At 30.0% G+C, this 18,836-nt stretch overlaps 2 protein-coding genes and 1 long non-coding RNA gene across 3 annotated transcripts in view; 1 reads left to right on the forward strand and 2 right to left on the reverse strand.

The window, feature by feature from the left end:
* The window catches only part of LOC6033233 (phosphatidylcholine:ceramide cholinephosphotransferase 1), a 43,862-nt gene continuing 25,026 nt past the window's right edge, over positions 1-18,836 (forward strand). The window contains exon 1 of the mRNA XM_038252016.1: positions 1-737. Within this exon, the coding sequence (XP_038107944.1) occupies positions 708-737 (30 nt within the window). The 5' untranslated portion in view covers positions 1-707. The remainder of the gene's footprint in view (positions 738-18,836) is intronic.
* On the reverse strand, positions 14,303-18,677 carry LOC119766701. The gene is made up of 3 exons (XR_005277069.1): positions 18,368-18,677; positions 17,986-18,140; positions 14,303-14,877 (listed from the first exon to the last, which is right to left on the reverse strand). It is a non-coding gene; the product is annotated as an uncharacterized LOC119766701 (long non-coding RNA).
* LOC119766700 lies at positions 15,040-17,040 on the reverse strand. Its single transcript, XM_038252013.1, has 2 exons — positions 16,236-17,040; positions 15,040-16,187 (listed from the first exon to the last, which is right to left on the reverse strand). Exons 1-2 carry the CDS (start codon positions 17,016-17,018, stop codon positions 15,486-15,488), a joined length of 1,485 nt encoding a protein of 494 aa, XP_038107941.1. The 5' UTR covers positions 17,019-17,040; the 3' UTR covers positions 15,040-15,485.

An 18,836-nucleotide genomic window follows, 5' to 3' on the forward strand; every position in this document is an offset into this window, starting at 1 on the left:
TCGTCGTTTCTTCGGCTTGTTCGCTGTATAGAGATTCTATTGTTTCTCTCTTCTACCGGAGATGTTCAGTTGGTTGCCGGACGTCGATGGTGAAGGTTGTGCCGCGTGTGTGCGCGATTGGAAGGTTGGAAGAAACGAAAGTGTGATATTTTGAAGAACCTTCGCCAACAAGATGTGGAAAGTTGAGTCTATTGTGTCGGTTTCTAGTTTAGCATTGCTGTAACAACAACAAAAAAGTTTGCTAATCTTACTTCTAGTCGACAAACGAAACTAAATTGATCGTTAATATGTGCAATTGTCTGTAGTGAATCGCAAACCCGGTGAAAAAAAATAGGAAAATAATCGTTATCTGTCTGCGTGGCCTAAAACTAGGTCAGCTCCACCACCATCATCATCATCGTCATATAAAAATAGTGTAGTTTGTGCGACTTGACATCGACAGGGCTACTCTATTGTTTTTACTACCTACCATTTCCCACAACCACCACCAAGCCACTTCTGGCGAGGAAAGGTTCTTATCGGGGTGTGCTTTATTCGCGCTGGAACGCGGGCCTGTTGGTAGCGTGCCAATTTACACGTGTGGATTGGTTGGTGGGTGATTGGCGTCGGTGAGAGTGGCAATAATTGCAATTTGGTTTGGTGAAAATTTTGCCCAACTTTGAACAGCGATCGGACGCGGTAAGCAGTACACACCCTCAAAAGACGTGATGGTCATGGATAGCCGCTGCCGAAGAAGTGTAAGTAGTGCTATTGTGTAATGTTGAGAAAACGGATCGAATTGTTCAAAATGTTCTTTTGAAGAAAAAAAAAATCTTAATCCACCTTTCGGTGGTTAGTGCCTTCCTCACATTCTTATATATACAGGGTTGTTACGGACGGCGCGGATCTGGCGCGGATTTGCTGGCTAATTTTGCTCAGGCGCGGATTTCGCGCGGATGGCAATTTTGATAAATAGGGGAAAGTGGGGCAAGTGTAACAAGCTAAGGAAATGCTCGTTATAACCCATTAAAAAGTTAAAAAATCTGTCGGATTTTATTATAATCATCTTATTCTAGGTCTTGACTAAGACTTTGTTTAAACAAGTTTTTTAAAAAATCCTGTTTTTTAATGTGAAAAATTGATTTTAAAATTTTAGACTTTCCGTACGTTCTACTCAACTAGTGGGGCAAGACGAGCAACCCGTTGGGGCAAGAGGAACAATGCATGAAAAAATATGGTAATTTGCTAACAATTGAACTGTTATCACTTAGATACATCAGATTAGAATGTATTTGAATGGTTTCTTCCATTTTTAGATTAAATAATAATATTTTACTAAAAATTTTATCGTTTTTACGAAAAAAATACTACTTCGATGATAAATAGTAAATTTTCATAATATCACTATACTTTGTATGTACAATTTTTTTTAACGATTGTTTATCAGTTTTTAAGTACTTTCATGTATTTATTTCCCAATAAAATATGTTGTTGCAGCAATTCGTAATTTTTCCATACTAAAAATCCATATGGTACACTTGCCCCACCTGAACAAGATTTTTTAAAAGCTCTCAACAAAAATAACCAAAGGTTAAATCATACTTTGTAATAGGTGCATGTCATTTGTAGGGACACTACTAATCTAGGAAAAATAGCATTTTGATAAAATGAGCCTTAAAACGAACCCTAAGCCTTATTTTGTACTTTCCAAATATTATAAGAAAACAAAGGTTTCGAAAAAAACTTCATTAAATCTTATGCTCCGTGGCGTTTACGTCATTTTGGCGGTTATGTGGTAGTAGAATCAGCTAATTGCATTGCTAGCAACAATTCCTCATACTGGAAATAATCAAAATTGTACAAATTACGGCCGTAGGAGCGATTGTTCCTCTTGCCCCATATGGTCGTCTTGCCCCACCTTCCCCTAAATTAATTGAGAGAGATAGAATTACTTTCAAGCTATTAAGAAAAATATTATCAGAATTTACGATAATTTGTTTTTTCCTTTGAGTGCAAAAATTTCATAATTTTTATTAATTGAATTTTCTTCTGAAAATGTTTGTTTGTATTTTTTTAGTACGAAACGTCGAAAAATGAAGATGAAGATTATGTAGAAATTATTTTTCATATGTTTCTTGTCATTTCTTAACATCTCCGGCTCTAAATATTCAATTTCTTTTGAGTTTTGAGTAATGATTTTTAACCTTATTTATTTTTAATTTTATACTGGATTTATTCTATTTTTTATTTTGTAAATCAAATATTACAAACTTTTCCCGAAGATATAAACATTAGAATGTGTAACAAAAACTATTATTGGGGCTTGTTCTTGTGGGCGCCAAATATGAGCTTGATTGGACGTAACAGAGGCTGGCCTCCACTTTCGAATTTTGGAATGGAATTTAATCGGTAGAAATATTTTTTTTCGAAATTTAAACATTCTTGGCGAAAATAAAAAGATCAGAACATTCCAAATTCAAAGCTTCAGAAATTTAAAAAATCGAAAAAAAATGTTTTGATAGTTTTTATTATAACAAAAAAATCAAAATACATATTATTTTTATTATTTTATTTTGAAATTTCTAAAATCGTAATTTAAAAAATCTGAAATGTTGAAATTCAAAATTTTAGCAATCTGAAATTCAAAATACCAAAAATTTGGGTAATCGAAAATTTGAAGATTAAAAAAAATCAAAATTAAAAAGTCAAAATTTAAGAACTAAAAAATATCAAATTAAAAAACAATGTAGAAAAAAAATCTCAAATCTAAAATAATTTTAGTATTCTTATGCTTAAAAATTCTTGAATTCTTAAATTCTCAAATTCCTAAATTCCTAAATTCCTAAATTCTTAAATTTTTTATTTTTTAATTTTTGAAATTCTTAAATTCTTAAATTCTTAAATTCTTAAATTCTTAAATTCTTAAATTCTTAAATTCTTAAATTCTTAAATTCTTAAATTCTTAAATTCTTAAATTCTTAAATTCTTAAATTCTTAAATTCTTAAATTCTTAAATTCTTAAATTCTTAAATTCTTAAATTCTTAAATTCTTAAATTCTTAAATTCTTAAATTCTTAAATTCTTAAATTCTTAAATTTAAATTTTAAATTCTTAAATTTTAAATTCTTAAATTCTTAAATTCTTAAATTCTTAAATTCTTAAATTCTTAAATTCTTAAATTCTTAAATTTTAAATTCTTAAATTCTTAAATTTTAAATTCTTAAATTCTTAAATTCTTAAATTCTTAAATTTAAATTCTTAAATTTAAATTCTTAAATTCTTAAATTCTTAAATTCTTAAATTCTTAAATTTTAAATTCTTAAATTCTTAAATTCTTAAATTCTTAAATTCTTAAATTCTCTTAAATTCTTAAATTCTTAAATTCTTAAATTCTTAAATTCTTAAATTTTAAATTCTTAAATTCTTAAATTCTTAAATTCTTAAATTCTTAAATTCTTAAATTCTTAAATTCTTAAATTCTTAAATTTTAAATTCTTAAATTCTTAAATTTTAAATTCTTAAATTCTTAAATTCTTAAATTCTTAAATTCTTAAATTCTTAAATTTTAAATTCTTAAATTCTTAAATTCTTAAATTCTTAAATTCTTAAATTCTTAAATTCTTAAATTCTTAAATTTTAAATTCTTAAATTCTTAAATTCTTAAATTCTTAAATTTTAAATTCTTAAATTCTTAAATTCTTAAATTCTTAAATTCTTAAATTCTTAAATTCTTAAATTCTTAAATTCTTAAATTCTTAAATTCTTAAATTCTTAAATTCTTAAATTCTTAAATTCTTAAATTCTTAAATTCTTAAATTCTTAAATTCTTAAATTCTTAAATTCTTAAATTCTTAAATTCTTAAATTTAAATTCTTAAATTCTTAAATTCTTAAATTTAAATTCTTAAATTCTTAAATTTAAATTCTTAAATTCTTAAATTTAAATTTAAATTCTTAAATTCTTAAATTCTTAAATTTTAAATTTTAAATTCTTAAATTTAAATTCTTAAATTCTTAAATTTTAAATTCTTAAATTCTTAAATTCTTAAATTCTTAAATTCTTAAATTCTTAAATTCTTAAATTCTTAAATTCTTAAATTCTTAAATTCTTAAATTCTTAAATTCTTAAATTCTTAAATTCTTAAATTCTTAAATTCTTAAATTCTTAAATTTTAAATTCTTAAATTCTTAAATTCTTAAATTCTTAAATTCTTAAATTCTTAAATTCTTAAATTCTTAAATTCTTAAATTCTTAAATTCTTAAATTTTAAATTTAAATTCTTAAATTCTTAAATTCTTAAATTCTTAAATTCTTAAATTCTTAAATTCTTAAATTCTTAAATTCTTAAATTCTTAAATTCTTAAATTCTTAAATTCTTAAATTCTTAAATTTAAATTCTTAAATTCTTAAATTCTTAAATTCTTAAATTCTTAAATTCTTAAATTCTTAAATTTAAATTCTTAAATTCTTAAATTCTTAAATTCTTAAATTCTTAAATTCTTAAATTCTTAAATTCTTAAATTCTTAAATTCTTAAATTTAAATTCTTAAATTCTTAAATTCTTAAATTTAAATTTAAATTCTTAAATTCTTAAATTCTTAAATTCTTAAATTCTTAAATTCTTAAATTCTTAAATTCTTAAATTCTTAAATTTTAAATTTTAAATTCTTAAATTCTTAAATTCTTAAATTCTTAAATTCTTAAATTCTTAAATTCTTAAATTCTTAAATTCTTAAATTCTTAAATTCTTAAATTCTTAAATTCTTAAATTCTTAAATTCTTAAATTCTTAAATTCTTAAATTCTTAAATTCTTAAATTCTTAAATTCTTAAATTCTTAAATTCTTAAATTCTTAAATTCTTAAATTCTTAAATTCTTAAATTCTTAAATTCTTAAATTTTAAATTCTTAAATTCTTAAATTCTTAAATTCTTAAATTTAAATTCTTAAATTCTTAAATTCTTAAATTTTAAATTCTTAAATTCTTAAATTTTAAATTCTTAAATTCTTAAATTCTTAAATTCTTAAATTCTTAAATTCTTAAATTCTTAAATTCTTAAATTCTTAAATTCTTAAATTCTTAAATTCTTAAATTCTTAAATTCTTAAATTCTTAAATTCTTAAATTCTTAAATTCTTAAATTCTTAAATTTTAAATTCTTAAATTCTTAAATTCTTAAATTCTTAAATTCTTAAATTCTTAAATTCTTAAATTCTTAAATTCTTAAATTCTTAAATTCTTAAATTCTTAAATTCTTAAATTCTTAAATTTTAAATTCTTAAATTCTTAAATTTTAAATTTAAATTCTTAAATTCTTAAATTCTTAAATTCTTAAATTTAAATTCTTAAATTTTAAATTCTTAAATTTAAATTCTTAAATTCTTAATTTAAATTCTTAAATTCTTAAATTTAAATTCTTAAATTCTTAAATTCTTAAATTTTAAATTCTTAAATTTTAAATTCTTAAATTCTTAAATTCTTAAATTCTTAAATTTAAATTCTTAAATTCTTAAATTCTTAAATTCTTAAATTCTTAAATTCTTAAATTTAAATTCTTAAATTTTAAATTCTTAAATTCTTAAATTCTTAAATTCTTAAATTTTAAATTCTTAAATTCTTAAATTTTAAATTCTTAAATTTTAAATTCTTAAATTCTTAAATTTAAATTCTTAAATTCTTAAATTCTTAAATTTTAAATTCTTAAATTCTTAAATTTTAAATTCTTAAATTCTTAAAATTTAAATTCTTAAATTCTTAAATTCTTAAATTCTTAAATTCTTAAATTCTTAAATTCTTAAATTCTTAAATTCTTAAATTCTTAAATTCTTAAATTTAAATTCTTAAATTCTTAAATTCTTAAATTTAAATTCTTAAATTTTAAATTCTTAAATTTAAATTCTTAAATTCTTAAATTCTTAAATTCTTAAATTCTTAAATTTAAATTCTTAAATTCTTAAATTCTTAAATTCTTAAATTCTTAAATTCTTAAATTTAAATTCTTAAATTCTTAAATTCTTAAATTCTTAAATTCTTAAATTCTTAAATTCTTAAATTTTAAATTTTAAATTCTTAAATTCTTAAATTCTTAAATTCTTAAATTTTAAATTTAAATTCTTAAATTCTTAAATTTTAAATTCTTAAATTCTTAAATTTTAAATTTTAAATTCTTAAATTTTAAATTCTTAAATTCTTAAATTCTTAAATTCTTAAATTCTTAAATTCTTAAATTTAAATTCTTAAATTTTAAATTTTAAATTTAAATTCTTAAATTCTTAAATTCTTAAATTCTTAAATTCTTAAATTCTTAAATTCTTAAATTCTTAAATTCTTAAATTCTTAAATTCTTAAATTCTTAAATTCTTAAATTCTTAAATTCTTAAATTCTTAAATTCTTAAATTCTTAAATTCTTAAATTCTTAAATTTAAATTTTAAATTTAAATTCTTAAATTCTTAAATTCTTAAATTCTTAAATTTAAATTCTTAAATTCTTAAATTCTTAAATTCTTAAATTCTTAAATTCTTAAATTCTTAAATTCTTAATTCTTAAATTTAAATTCTTAAATTTTAAATTCTTAAATTCTTAAATTTTAAATTTTAAATTCTTAAATTCTTAAATTCTTAAATTCTTAAATTTAAATTTAAATTCTTAAATTCTTAAATTCTTAAATTCTTAAATTCTTAAATTCTTAAATTCTTAAATTTTAAATTCTTAAATTCTTAAATTTTAAATTTAAATTCTTAAATTTTAAATTCTTAAATTCTTAAATTCTTAAATTCTTAAATTTTAAATTTTAAATTTAAATTCTTAAATTTTAAATTCTTAAATTTTAAATTCTTAAATTCTTAAATTCTTAAATTTAAATTTAAATTTAAATTCTTAAATTCTTAAATCTTAAATCTTAAATTCTTAAATTTAAATTTTAAATTCTTAAATTCTTAAATTCTTAAATTCTTAAATTCTTAAATTCTTAAATTCTTAAATTCTTAAATTTAAATTATTAAATTTTAAATTCTAAATTCTTAAATTCTTAAATTTTAAATTCTTAAATTCTTAAATTCTTAAATTCTTAAATTCTTAAATTCTTAAATTCTTAAATTTAAATTTAAATTCTTAAATTCTTAAATTTTAAATTTAAATTCTTAAATTTAAATTTAAATTCTTAAATTCTTAAATTCTTAAATTCTTAAATTCTTAAATTCTTAAATTCTTAAATTCTTAAATTTAAATTCTTAAATTCTTAAATTCTTAAATTTAAATTCTTAAATTTAAATTCTTAAATTTAAATTCTTAAATTCTTAAATTCTTAAATTCTTAAATTCTTAAATTCTTAAATTCTTAAATTCTTAAATTCTTAAATTCTTAAATTCTTAAATTCTTAAATTCTTAAATTCTTAAATTCTTAAATTCTTAAATTCTTAAATTCTTAAATTCTTGAATTCATAAATGTTTTTGTTTTTAAATTCTTAGTTCTTAAATTCTTGAATTCCACAATTTTTGAAGTCCTATTACATTACATCTTACATAAGATTTTGAAATTAGGAGAAGACAATATTTTAAATATCGGAAATTAAATTTCTTTCGGAGTGAAATTTTAGCGAGGATTTTGGATGACAAACTGTATACATTTTTTTAGATTTTGAATATTTAGACTTTCGAAATTTAAAATTTTATCATATTATAATTTTAGATTTTGATTTAATTTTGAGGTTATATTTTTTAAGTAAAATTTTAAGGTTTTTTAATATTGTATTTTCTATTTTGAAGATTTTTTTTTCATGACCCTAGCCTTGACCGTCTCTTGAGGAATTTTTAAATGGATTTATTGCTTTCATTCTTTTGGAGCCTTTAAACATAAAACGAGTTTTTTTAATCAAATACTTTCTGAATTAGTTTTTCTTCATTGAAAAATAAAATTTCTTAAATGTTGGTCGCGTTTTTTTTTATATGGCGTAGATTTCGCGCGGTTTCGGATTTTAGGTCGGCGCGGATTTGGCGCGTATTTTTTTTCGACTCTTCCGTCAAAATAGCATCATTAACAAATTAAGCTTCATTACTATTTTTTGGGTTATTCGACCTTCAATTGTTTAGGCTCATTGGAAGGTCTTTTGATTACCCATCCAACGAAAATGTCGCAAGACAGATCCGGACAACGTTTTCATCAAAATATCTGAGATCCGGTCTTTTAAAAGTCTATGGATAACGCTTAACTGCTTGTAACATCTGATTGTCAGATCTTAAATCTTTTGAAGTTGTTGGAAACGTTTTTTAAACACCTTTCTATGACTGCATAACATGACGGGTTTTATTACAAAGACACCCAATTTTACAATCTCCCGGAACTTAATGAAAATGTATTTTTTTATTATTTTTATTATTTTATATATTTATTAATGTGCATATACAAATAGTATGTAAATATACAAAACTATGTATCTCAGGAAGTTGTTTTCTGATTCATTTGGTATCTTCAGCAAAGTTGCGAGGACAATTCTTAAAAAAGGAAAAATAACAAATTTAAATAAAAGGCATCTTTTAAACATTTTAAAAGCTATTCCTTACCCAAAATGTTTGAAATGCCTCAAAAATTCAAAAGTAAAAATAGTTACTGCTCAATTTTTTAATTTGTATTAAAAATTCAAAATAAAAACATTTAAAGCTTAACAAATTTAAACTCTCAAAATATCGAAAATAAAGAAATTCAAAACTAAAAAAATCAGAAATTTCAAAATGTCAAAATACAAATATAGTCCAGGTTCGATTAACCGAAAGCCTCGAACAAATTTTACTTCGGATAATCGAAACTTCGTATAATAGAATCACGAATTATTTATTTTTCTAATTTTTGATTGTTTGGTTTACTTTGTAACCTTAACTACTCAAAGTGATTAAGAATTTTTAAATCCAGGATGGCGGCCAAAATAGCGGTGATGAAATATTGAAAAAAATCATTTTGTGTATTTTAGGAGAATCAACCATTAAAATTTGGCTAAACTAGGGTCGCCAAACACGAATTTGATGGTAAAAGTAAGAAAATAAAAAAAAAAAAATAAAAATTGTTCATGATTTGATTATTCGAAGTTCCATATAAACCCTCGGATAATCGAACTTCGGATAATTGAAACATCGGATAATTTTGACTGTACCATACTCTAGACTCGATAATCCGAAGGCCTCGGATATAGCCCCAACACTACTCTAAATTGATTTGAAACGTTTAAATCCAAGATGGAGGTGATGAAATAATGAGAAAATGCATTTGGTATGCTAACAGGCGAATTCTTGAATTCTATTATAACGAGGTCGCAGAACTCGAATTTGATATTAAATGTAAGAAAATGAAAAAATACGAAAAAAATGTTCTTGATTATCGGAAATTCCATACAAACCACACAGAAAAAAGTTGTGTAAATTTGGAAGGTTTAATTTTGAAAGGTTGAATATTACCTCTTTATGATGTAATTTTGCCTCATTTCAGACTGAAAAATTGACAAACACCAGAAAAGTGCACAGGATAACGGATAACCGAACTTCGGATAATCGAAGCTAAGAATAATCGAGACTTCGGATAATCAAGTCTGGACTGTATTCAAAAATTTCGAATCGAATCACAAAAAAGTCGTTGTCTTATTTCTGATTGTCGAGCTTTGGTATGATTTTGAAATGTTTCTCCAGAAATTCAAAAAGAAATTACATATTTCGAAAAACTGATGAAGTAACGGTACATTATATCAAAGTTTTACAAAAGAGAAATTCTTTCTTTTCATTTGTGTAAGACCGTTGCAAATAAAAAAAGTTTTTTGCGGTGCTGTACATTGTTATTTCATAAAAGTTCAAATTATTTTTAAACGAGCTTAAACATACTGAATATTTGGAGTTTTTTTAAAAGGTCCGATAAACCAATTTTTTAGCTTTTGCTTTTTGAGTCTTTTTTAATACCCCTGACTCAAGGCGGTTTCAAAAACACACAAAAAGCAAAAAACTGAAAATTTGGTTTATTGGACCTTCTAAAAAAAAAAAAATCTCCAGATATGATTATCATAACAGAAAAAGGCATTACTCTCAGCTGATTATGTGTACTTCTATTTTCATTGAAATTTTGTTGTTTTTTTTAAATATTTTTTTGCCCCCCGCTTTTCGGAACATTTTTGAAGGGGGGTTGGGCGACATAAACTTTTAAAAACATTAGCAACGGCCTAAATGTTTAACATGTTATATTTTTTTTTTAATTTTAACTCAGCCAGTAAAAATTGGCCGATAGGGGAACAGCATCTAATTCCTTCGTGCCTCTAATGTTGCCATATCAGCACTTTGACGTTCAATTACAGCTCATTAAAAGCTTCTTCAACTGAAATCGAGTGATAAATAACTCAATAAGAAGTGAGCAAGCAAGTTTCTATAAAAAAAGTTTAACAAACTTAGTTGTTTAAATAGTGAAAACCAGCAAATTGGATGGAATTAGGAGCGAGTCCATAACCTGCCAAACATACGAGAATTTCCCCTATAAACTATGTCTCAAACAATTGAAAAATCTAAAATTTCAATTCGATGAAAAAGTACAGTCCAGACTCGATTATCCGAAGGCCTCAGAAAAGTTTCACTTCGTATAATCGAATTTTCTGAAATCAAATTTTTTTTCTGATGTTAAAAGTAGGAAAATGAAAATGGAAAATCGAGTCTGAACTGTAAAAATAAAAATTGTTTAAAAAAAAAACGTATATAACTGCTCTGCTACAACAACAAACACTCGTCATCCTAAAGCTATGCAATGGAATGCTACATTTGTACGTACCACGCCAACACGCATCACGGTCGTGTTCTAGATACCCCTAACCACCTCACGGTGTCATTTGGAAAATGTCGCACGACTTCTCCGGAGGGGGGTACCAGACATCAACTTCCTGACCTATTGTGACTGAATACCGTTGAATTTCCTGTTGGAAATCGAGGACACCATCCGCATCCGTTCGTTCGTGTGGTACGCGCTCGATATGGGTCACAGACAAGCTGATTGGCATTTTTTTTTCAAATCGTGAAATCAAAAAGAAGAGAAGAAACACAAATGTTGTTGAAATTTACATTAAGGAAACTACCTTCCAAGAAAAGGTCAATAATGGAAAATTCATGTCCGCTTATCTGTTGCTCTGTAGCTTCTACCTTTAAGACCATGCTGTTCACTCTCACTCCCTCTGTTTCTAGACGGATATGATGAACGTCGCCGGTCTTCGTGTGACCATCATTTAGCCAGACACTCCCTGTTTCCGTGTTGTCGTCGTCGTCTGGATGACGTGTGCCGTAGTCTAACACTAAGTGCTTCCGCACGATATAGTGAGAGAGAGAGACGGAAAAACGGAACGGATATCACCAACAACCTGGTAGAGCCTGGTGGCGGTGGTTGGTGACCTGGTTCGAAAGACCTGGAGCACCGCAACCAACCGTTGCAATGCAGCGGCGACAATATAATCAGAATCAATCTTCCGTGTCCTCTCGCGGAGTGTGTCCTGGGCAGGCCTGCAAAATGTTTCCAACCCAGCGTACACATGAAGCAAACCAAAATGTCAGTTCACTGCTAGCATCTGACTGTAAGCCTACTGTGTCCGTTCAACCACTGCCGCCTGACTCGTGCCGGTCGGCTGCTGTAGAATGAGAGACGTGAAAAAATGAGCTACACTCACTCAATTCGTGTCATATGACTGACTCGTAAAATCCTCTTTAAACACTATTTTGACTATTTTCAAACAATTGAATGATAGTAGACTGTGCAAAACACATAAAACAAACATAACTTATATTCAAAATAACATTTCCAAGCATAAATACCAACTTTTTGTGTAAACACTTGTTTCTTTATGTGTGTGCGTGCAACGTCGAATGAGCGTTGGTCGACTACTGCCTCGCATTGCAGCTGCTCAGTGAGCTAGGGCACTCACGACTGAGTCAGGTTTGTTTATGTCACGGTTTTGCGGTTCAGTGAATGAATCTGAAAAAAACGTGTAAGCGTCGCCGATTTTCGCGTCAGGACCCCTGACATTTTCAGCTCTGGTCCTGGGTGGTATTTAGCTTTAGGGCTTGGCATGTTATCTGGCCGTTACAATCGGACATGGGCGTTGTTCACCTGCTGCTGGCTGGCTGCCTGCCTGGTTCCGATTTGAGTAGTGTGGTCACAAAAATAGAACACAATCACAGAGAGACCTGTATTACGTCGGCGATAAGATCTTCAGAAAGATCGCGAGACCAGGCGTGATAAGGGGGGAGGAGGGGGATAACAATGACCGAAGTGCGGTTCGTGATGAACTTGTTCGGCACGAAATGGTCCTTTGTTGAAAATTCTGGGAACATGAAATTTGGGGTCAATGGAGAACTAGGTTGAATCAGGGTCTAATATCTTCCATCTATTATTTTTAAATGTATGGATTTAAAATAAATCAGAGTCGTAAGCTTAAGCGTAATTCTGGCAAGTAAGATCAAAGTCAACAAAATCAATTATTTTCAATGTTCACAATTTATTACTCGCTCATGTGAGTGGGAGCTGATCACGCTTGTAAAGTAAACTCGCTTTGTGTACACCAATTTTCTACGAAACAGCAGCCAAGTTTTACGAGCCAAATTAGCAATTTGTGAATGGACCATCTGGCGGCGATGCTAATTAATTCAGGAACCTATTTTTAGCCTGGAATGTAATGTAGTACCTCCTCCCCCGTTTTCTTACTTTAACAACCAAGTGCACATCTTGCACACTTTAAGCTTCTTGGCTGTCCTTTTTTACCCCACCCTTGTTGGCACCATGATTACCGGTTAAAAAAAAATCACGTCCCCAACGTCGTGTCACGTCACTCTTACTAATCCAACCAGGTGGGCGCTATCTGCTGTTTATAGCCTGGAAGCAGCGCGCACCTTGAACTAGAAACGCCCCCAGCTCCCACCACAATCCTCCCTTTTTTTCATTCTAAAAAATACGCCGTCGTCACTTTTGGCCATTTATAGACCGGAAGCCGGATTGAACCACACGGTTTACTTGGTGGATGTGTTTACCTTGGCCAGTCAACCAGGCCAGTATCAACCGGTGCAAGGTTATATTTAGATTGGATTAGCTTCGGCTTAGTTTATATATATATACTTAAAGAAGTGGGTTACTCTATATTTCAGCAATTAATTATGCAACTGTCGGCGCTCTCATTACTACAAAATTACGGTCAAAGTTCATTAAAAAAGAGGGGGGAGACAGGATAGGAAAATTTGTCTAGTGACGCACTATTCAAAGTATTTTGCTGGGGAATTGTTATTGAGCGGATGGTCACTTGTCGTCATCGGGTCCGATTACGGTATTCAATTTAGTTCTTCAGCTGAGAAGGGGACACCCTTACAAAACCGATAATGGATTCGACTCGACAGCAAACGGTACAAACTACGTCAGTCACATTTGCACACAAACGCATAGAAAAAAGACTCTCAAGTGCAAATGATGCCTTCAAGTCAATTGTGGACGACTATCAGTTCAATCAAGCATTAAGCGGTATACGCACTTCGGAAGGAATCGGTCAAGAAAAAAATCAAATGGGCAGCAGCGGCAGCAAAAGCAAGCCAGAAAGGGTGAAGAAAAGCCCCAAGAAATCATTCCCTCTCCTTTGTTCTGCTGTCCGTAAAGCTGTTTCTTGACCCCTTTCCTTCCGATCTGCATACCAGCCTTTAGTGTGGAATGCTAAACGCGAGTGGTGAAGCGTCAATCCAAAACTCAATGTTCATTACAATTCTGGTCACAAGTAGTGGATAGCAAAACGATTACCCCCGTAAACAAAGCGGAAGTCGAAGACAGGTTGGAAGCGAATTTTCAATGCTCGTTTTCGGTGCTCGTTGCATGTTGCTATACATTTAAAGACAAATTTTAGCAGGTCAGTAGAGCATCACATTTGTTTGGCATTAATGAAATATGATCTCAAAATTAATGTTCATCGATATTTGATGAAACTGTATCAAATGAATTAAACTTGTAATGTGCCAAGAGTTCGACAAAAATGCGCTTTAAAATTATAACCCTAAAATAAACAAAACAACAAATAACTTGAATCAATACACACACGAATATTGTAAAGTTAGCTTCAGGAAATCGACGGTAACATTTCAAAAGACATCATGTACATTTTGACACTTTCTGGGTTATTGCATATTCTGAAAGTACTCCTAATAAGCTACCTCTCCACCAAAAATGAGCAAAAGTTACTTCAGTAAAGTCTGTTTAATCATGATTTTAAATAAAGTAACTAATATAACCGGGGAAAGACGTTAAAGTGTGATTTGCGGAGCAGAAAAAAAGCGAGTTGTTAACAGTTCGAGTATCAGCGTAGAAAGAGGCCGAATAGAGCACAAGCTCGTTTATTTAAGGTAAGTTAGAGAACGCGCGTTACATGTATTTGTGCTGTCATTTGACTAGTACTCAAACGAGGGGTACTCAACAGTCCTTCCCCCTTTGCTTAAAACTAAAGTTAATCGAACTCATTAATGAAATGATAACAAAGTAATGTATATAAAGCAAGGTTATGAATCAACCAAAAATCTAATACAACTTTTTGTACTATTCGAATGAAAATATTGTTCAGGAATTTAAAATAGTCACTTTTTGCGTTTTTTACGTTTTGTTCCTTTCCGTTCAGAGACACCCCTAAACGGACGGTATCTGCCGCATCCAGCACCACACGTGTCCTCGTTCGAAATCTCCATGTCGTTTCGCATTTCGTCTTCAGTAGAAGGTCATTTCGTTTGCTGCACTCCACCAGCAACCTCTTTGATTGCCAGTCACCACGAACAGCACATCTCCTTCGAGTCCACAACACGACGGTTCGTGCTACTAGCCGCCATCGCGCTTTCTTGTCTTCGCTACACTGGGAACCGTGTTGAATGAGTATCTGTTTAAAATACAAATAAAATTGTTTTAGGAAATTTATAATGAAAACTGTAATAACAACTCTAAAACTCAGGACAGAAATCCAGCATATCAGCCTGTGAACAAAGCCAATGGACCTTGAAACAACAAGTAATTCATCACTATTGTGGATTTTTGATTGAGAATTAATGCAAACAATGCATGGAATCAAGATATTTTGATCTATTTTATGAAAATATATGCTAGGTATGTCCCAAGTTAAAGAGACTACCTCATTCACCACCCTTTCAAAAAGTTTCCATTGAAACCATTGAGTTTCCACATCTACTATCTGATCATCTGTCAAACATTTCTCTTGAAAAGTTTTAGTTTTAGGTATGCTATAGTTTAACTTGTTTATAATTTGCTTTTCATTCAATGTACCATTGCACACACAACTATTTGAAATTAAACTAAATTTCCATGACAGACAATCATCGTCTTGAATAAAATTAATGAACTGAATTGAACAAATGACCAACAAACTAAAATTATGGAATTCTCCATTCGTCACTTTCGTCAGCCCGCGAATAAGGTTTCTTAGCAAACAAATTGAGAAAACTAATCTCAAAAATATGAATAACACAATGACTATTGCCAAACTGTCCAGCAAACAATTACATTCAAGCAAACAAACCAACAGCTTTGGTTTGATGCTTTTAATAAGATTCCTGTCCAACACTTGTTGTTTCTCAATTGTGTACCAAATATGACTTTCCAAAACAGATTTAATGATTTGGCATAGATGACTTGTAAACATTTCAATTTCCCGCTTTGTAAATATAGCGGTTTGCCAACTTTGTCATTTAACAACCAGCAATCGTCCACACATTTTTGATCATGCCGACCACAAAAATCGTCAACAAAGCGATTGTCTAAGTTTTTAGCACATCCTTTACTCAAAATCAAAATAAATTGCAAATTTGCAATGCTCGTCAAAATTTCAGTCATCAGTTCGTACAGAAACAACGAATTTTGTATAGCTTTAAACCCATTTTGGCAAACAATTATAGCAATCATAATCAAAAATATTATCATCAATTCAATGTTTTGCATATCATACTCGTTTTTCAAATTAGATTTACATAGCTTTAAACTCAAACTACTACCTTTTCGCCCTGACATCTCAGAAACTTCGTCAAATAATACTTTTTCCAAACAAACACTTTCCGAACTTTCTTGAAACATTCCCCAAATTGGGGTTAAAATCAAATTCTGAACATCATGAATACAACACTCAATTCCACAACCATCATTGCCAATCAGCAGCTTTTTGTCCGAACTCTCACAGTTATCAAGATTTGCTTGATTCGAGTTAACATTAGTAAATAAACATTCCAAATCAAAATTGTCACTGTCTTCCCAATTTGAGGTATAATATAAATTTGCTGCTATTGCATTGCTTGAAATATTCCTTTTGGTATCAAAATTATGTTCAATCGAACCCACGTTATTTTCCAACATCACATCTTGTTTCACATCCAAAACATCGTCATACAAAAATAAATTATTCAAACCACTCACAACATTTTCTTCCCAATTTGGGGCACCTTCAAAACTCACGCTGACATCTGCTAAAAGTTCATTAAAACCTACATTCTCGCATTCACCACCTTGTTCACCACCTTCCATGTTCTCATCATGTAAAAATCCAAAACCACAAAACAAATTATCATCCCAATTCAGGGCCTTATCACAATTTTCATCAATATTATAACAAGTTTTATCAAACAAATCGTTCAAATCCAAAATCAAATCATCCTCCCAATTCGGGGTAAACAAACTTTTCAATTCAATGTCAGCATAACTATCATCATCAATTGGTATAGAAAATTTGCTGTCATTCAACAAGCAACTATCATCAACTTCAAAATCAACCATTTGGTCCTCTATTTGTGTTTCATCCAGCTTAACATATGTTGTGTTCAAAACAGTAAAAATTTTCATGCATTGGTCGTTATTATCTTGAAAGTTTTCTATTTGGTTGAACATTTCCGCATTTGCGTACTCAATTTCACCACCTTCATTGCAGGAATAATCATCTGCAGTACTCTCACCCATGAAATTCACAAATTGTCTGTTAAAGTAATCAAGTTTGAAGCAATTTTGCTTAGAATGACCCATTTTCCCACAAAATCACACGAAATTCTAGTCTGAGGATATCTCCTATCATAGCTTTTGTCAAAATACCTTTGTTGTTGTGTTTGGTTATTGAACCTTCGGTTAGTGTAAACTTGAGAATCAGAATTGTAGTTTTTATAAGGCTGAAATCTGGAATTGTTTCGCCTTTCTGGAAAATTTTGCCCTTGCAACCCATCATTTTGTCTGTAATTTCCGTACCGTGAAGACCCTTGTCTTTGTGTTGTTGTCTTTTGAATGTAATGAATTTGTTCTGGTGTAAAGTAACTGTACTGTCCCAATTGAGATTCTCCAGGTTGATTGTTTAATGCTTTAACGTTTTGTTTTGCTATGTTCCATGTTGTGATGAACTTGTCCATCTTGTCCAAAGTCAAACCTTCCTCCTTCAGCAAATTCTCTTTGAGATTCCCGTCAAGAAGACCCGCCAGGACCCTGTCCATAATGGCCACGTCCTTAAACGCCCCAAAACCACAGAATTCCGCCTGCATCTTGACCGCCTGCACGAAATCCTCATTGGATTCATCAGGTTGCTGGTTTCGCTGACTAAAACGAAAGCGTTGGACTAAGTCCGGCTCCGTTTTGTCCAATTTTTGTTTCAATTTTAACACAATATCAGCATAAGTGGCTTTATCCAGCTCATCTTTGCCGTAGTGCAGCTTTAATTGAGAAAAAAGAAACGGTCCGCAAATCGTCATGAAATGCGATTTTTGGCGATCAGCCGCAACTTGATTTGCGTGAAAGGTATAGGCCAATCGATCGGACCAGTCCGTAAATGACGTACCCTTTCTAAACATCTCAATAGAGGTAGCTAACCCGTTCGAACCCATGTCTTGATATCAAAAATCAGGTAAAAAAAACAAATTTCAAATTTCCCAAAGAAAAAAAAAATAAAAAGAAAAACACAAATATTACTGCAAATCCAGGGATCACTTTAAAATAGCTTTTCACTCACCGATCTCCTTCCCGGCCTTTGCCAGCGAAAATAACTCAACCTGCGCTGCAAAACTCGTTCAGCGACTCGCGCACCAGCACAGGAGTTCTCCGGTCCGCGGAACTGAAGTTTGCACTAATGAATTAGCAGAAACTCCACCTTGGCTATTCGGCCCACTAATGAAATAAAGAAGAAAACTCTCTTAAAATTTGAATAAAATTTAGTCCTTTTGTTCTTCACGAACAAAAGAATCACACACACTTACGATCACACGGCAAAATGTTCAAATGTTAGTACACCAAATGTCGATACAAAAATTCCTTGGTGATACTGCCTAGGAATTTCACTTTTTTTTATAAATATAAATGGCAAAAAGAGCTTATTTGGCCCCAATCGCCCTTACCTTGTGATGCAGCACCCAACGAACAAAAGAAGACCAACGCGCGCCGCGTCTTCGACCAGCCGGCGTCCAAAATGGCGTCCCGACCTTGAACTTGATCCAAAAATTTCCGCCAGCGACCGCCTTTCCGCCCTCTTTTGTTCTCCTCCTGCCGGTTCCGCCCGATTAGCACACCGAATCCACCGTCAGCGTTGCGCTCTGGAATGCCGCCAAACCACGGAGTTGCTTGCTGCTCACAATAGCCGTCCGATTCACCACAAAATAGCGCACCAATTTCAGCACCAAACGCCGCCAAAATCCCCACGGCAATTCACCGCACGATGGCCGCCCGATTTGTTCCGTCGATGCCGAATGCTTGCCGCGTGCTGCTGATTCTTCCTCACTCTCAGAACCACAAATCCGCCCGCTAACTTCAACGAACGCTCCCCACAGAACGAGCCACAAAATGGTCGCTTAAATTTTCAACGCCCAA

The sequence above is a fragment of the Culex quinquefasciatus genome, chromosome 2 (assembly GCF_015732765.1).
Source record: "Culex quinquefasciatus strain JHB chromosome 2, VPISU_Cqui_1.0_pri_paternal, whole genome shotgun sequence".
Lineage (NCBI taxonomy): Eukaryota > Metazoa > Arthropoda > Insecta > Diptera > Culicidae > Culex > Culex quinquefasciatus.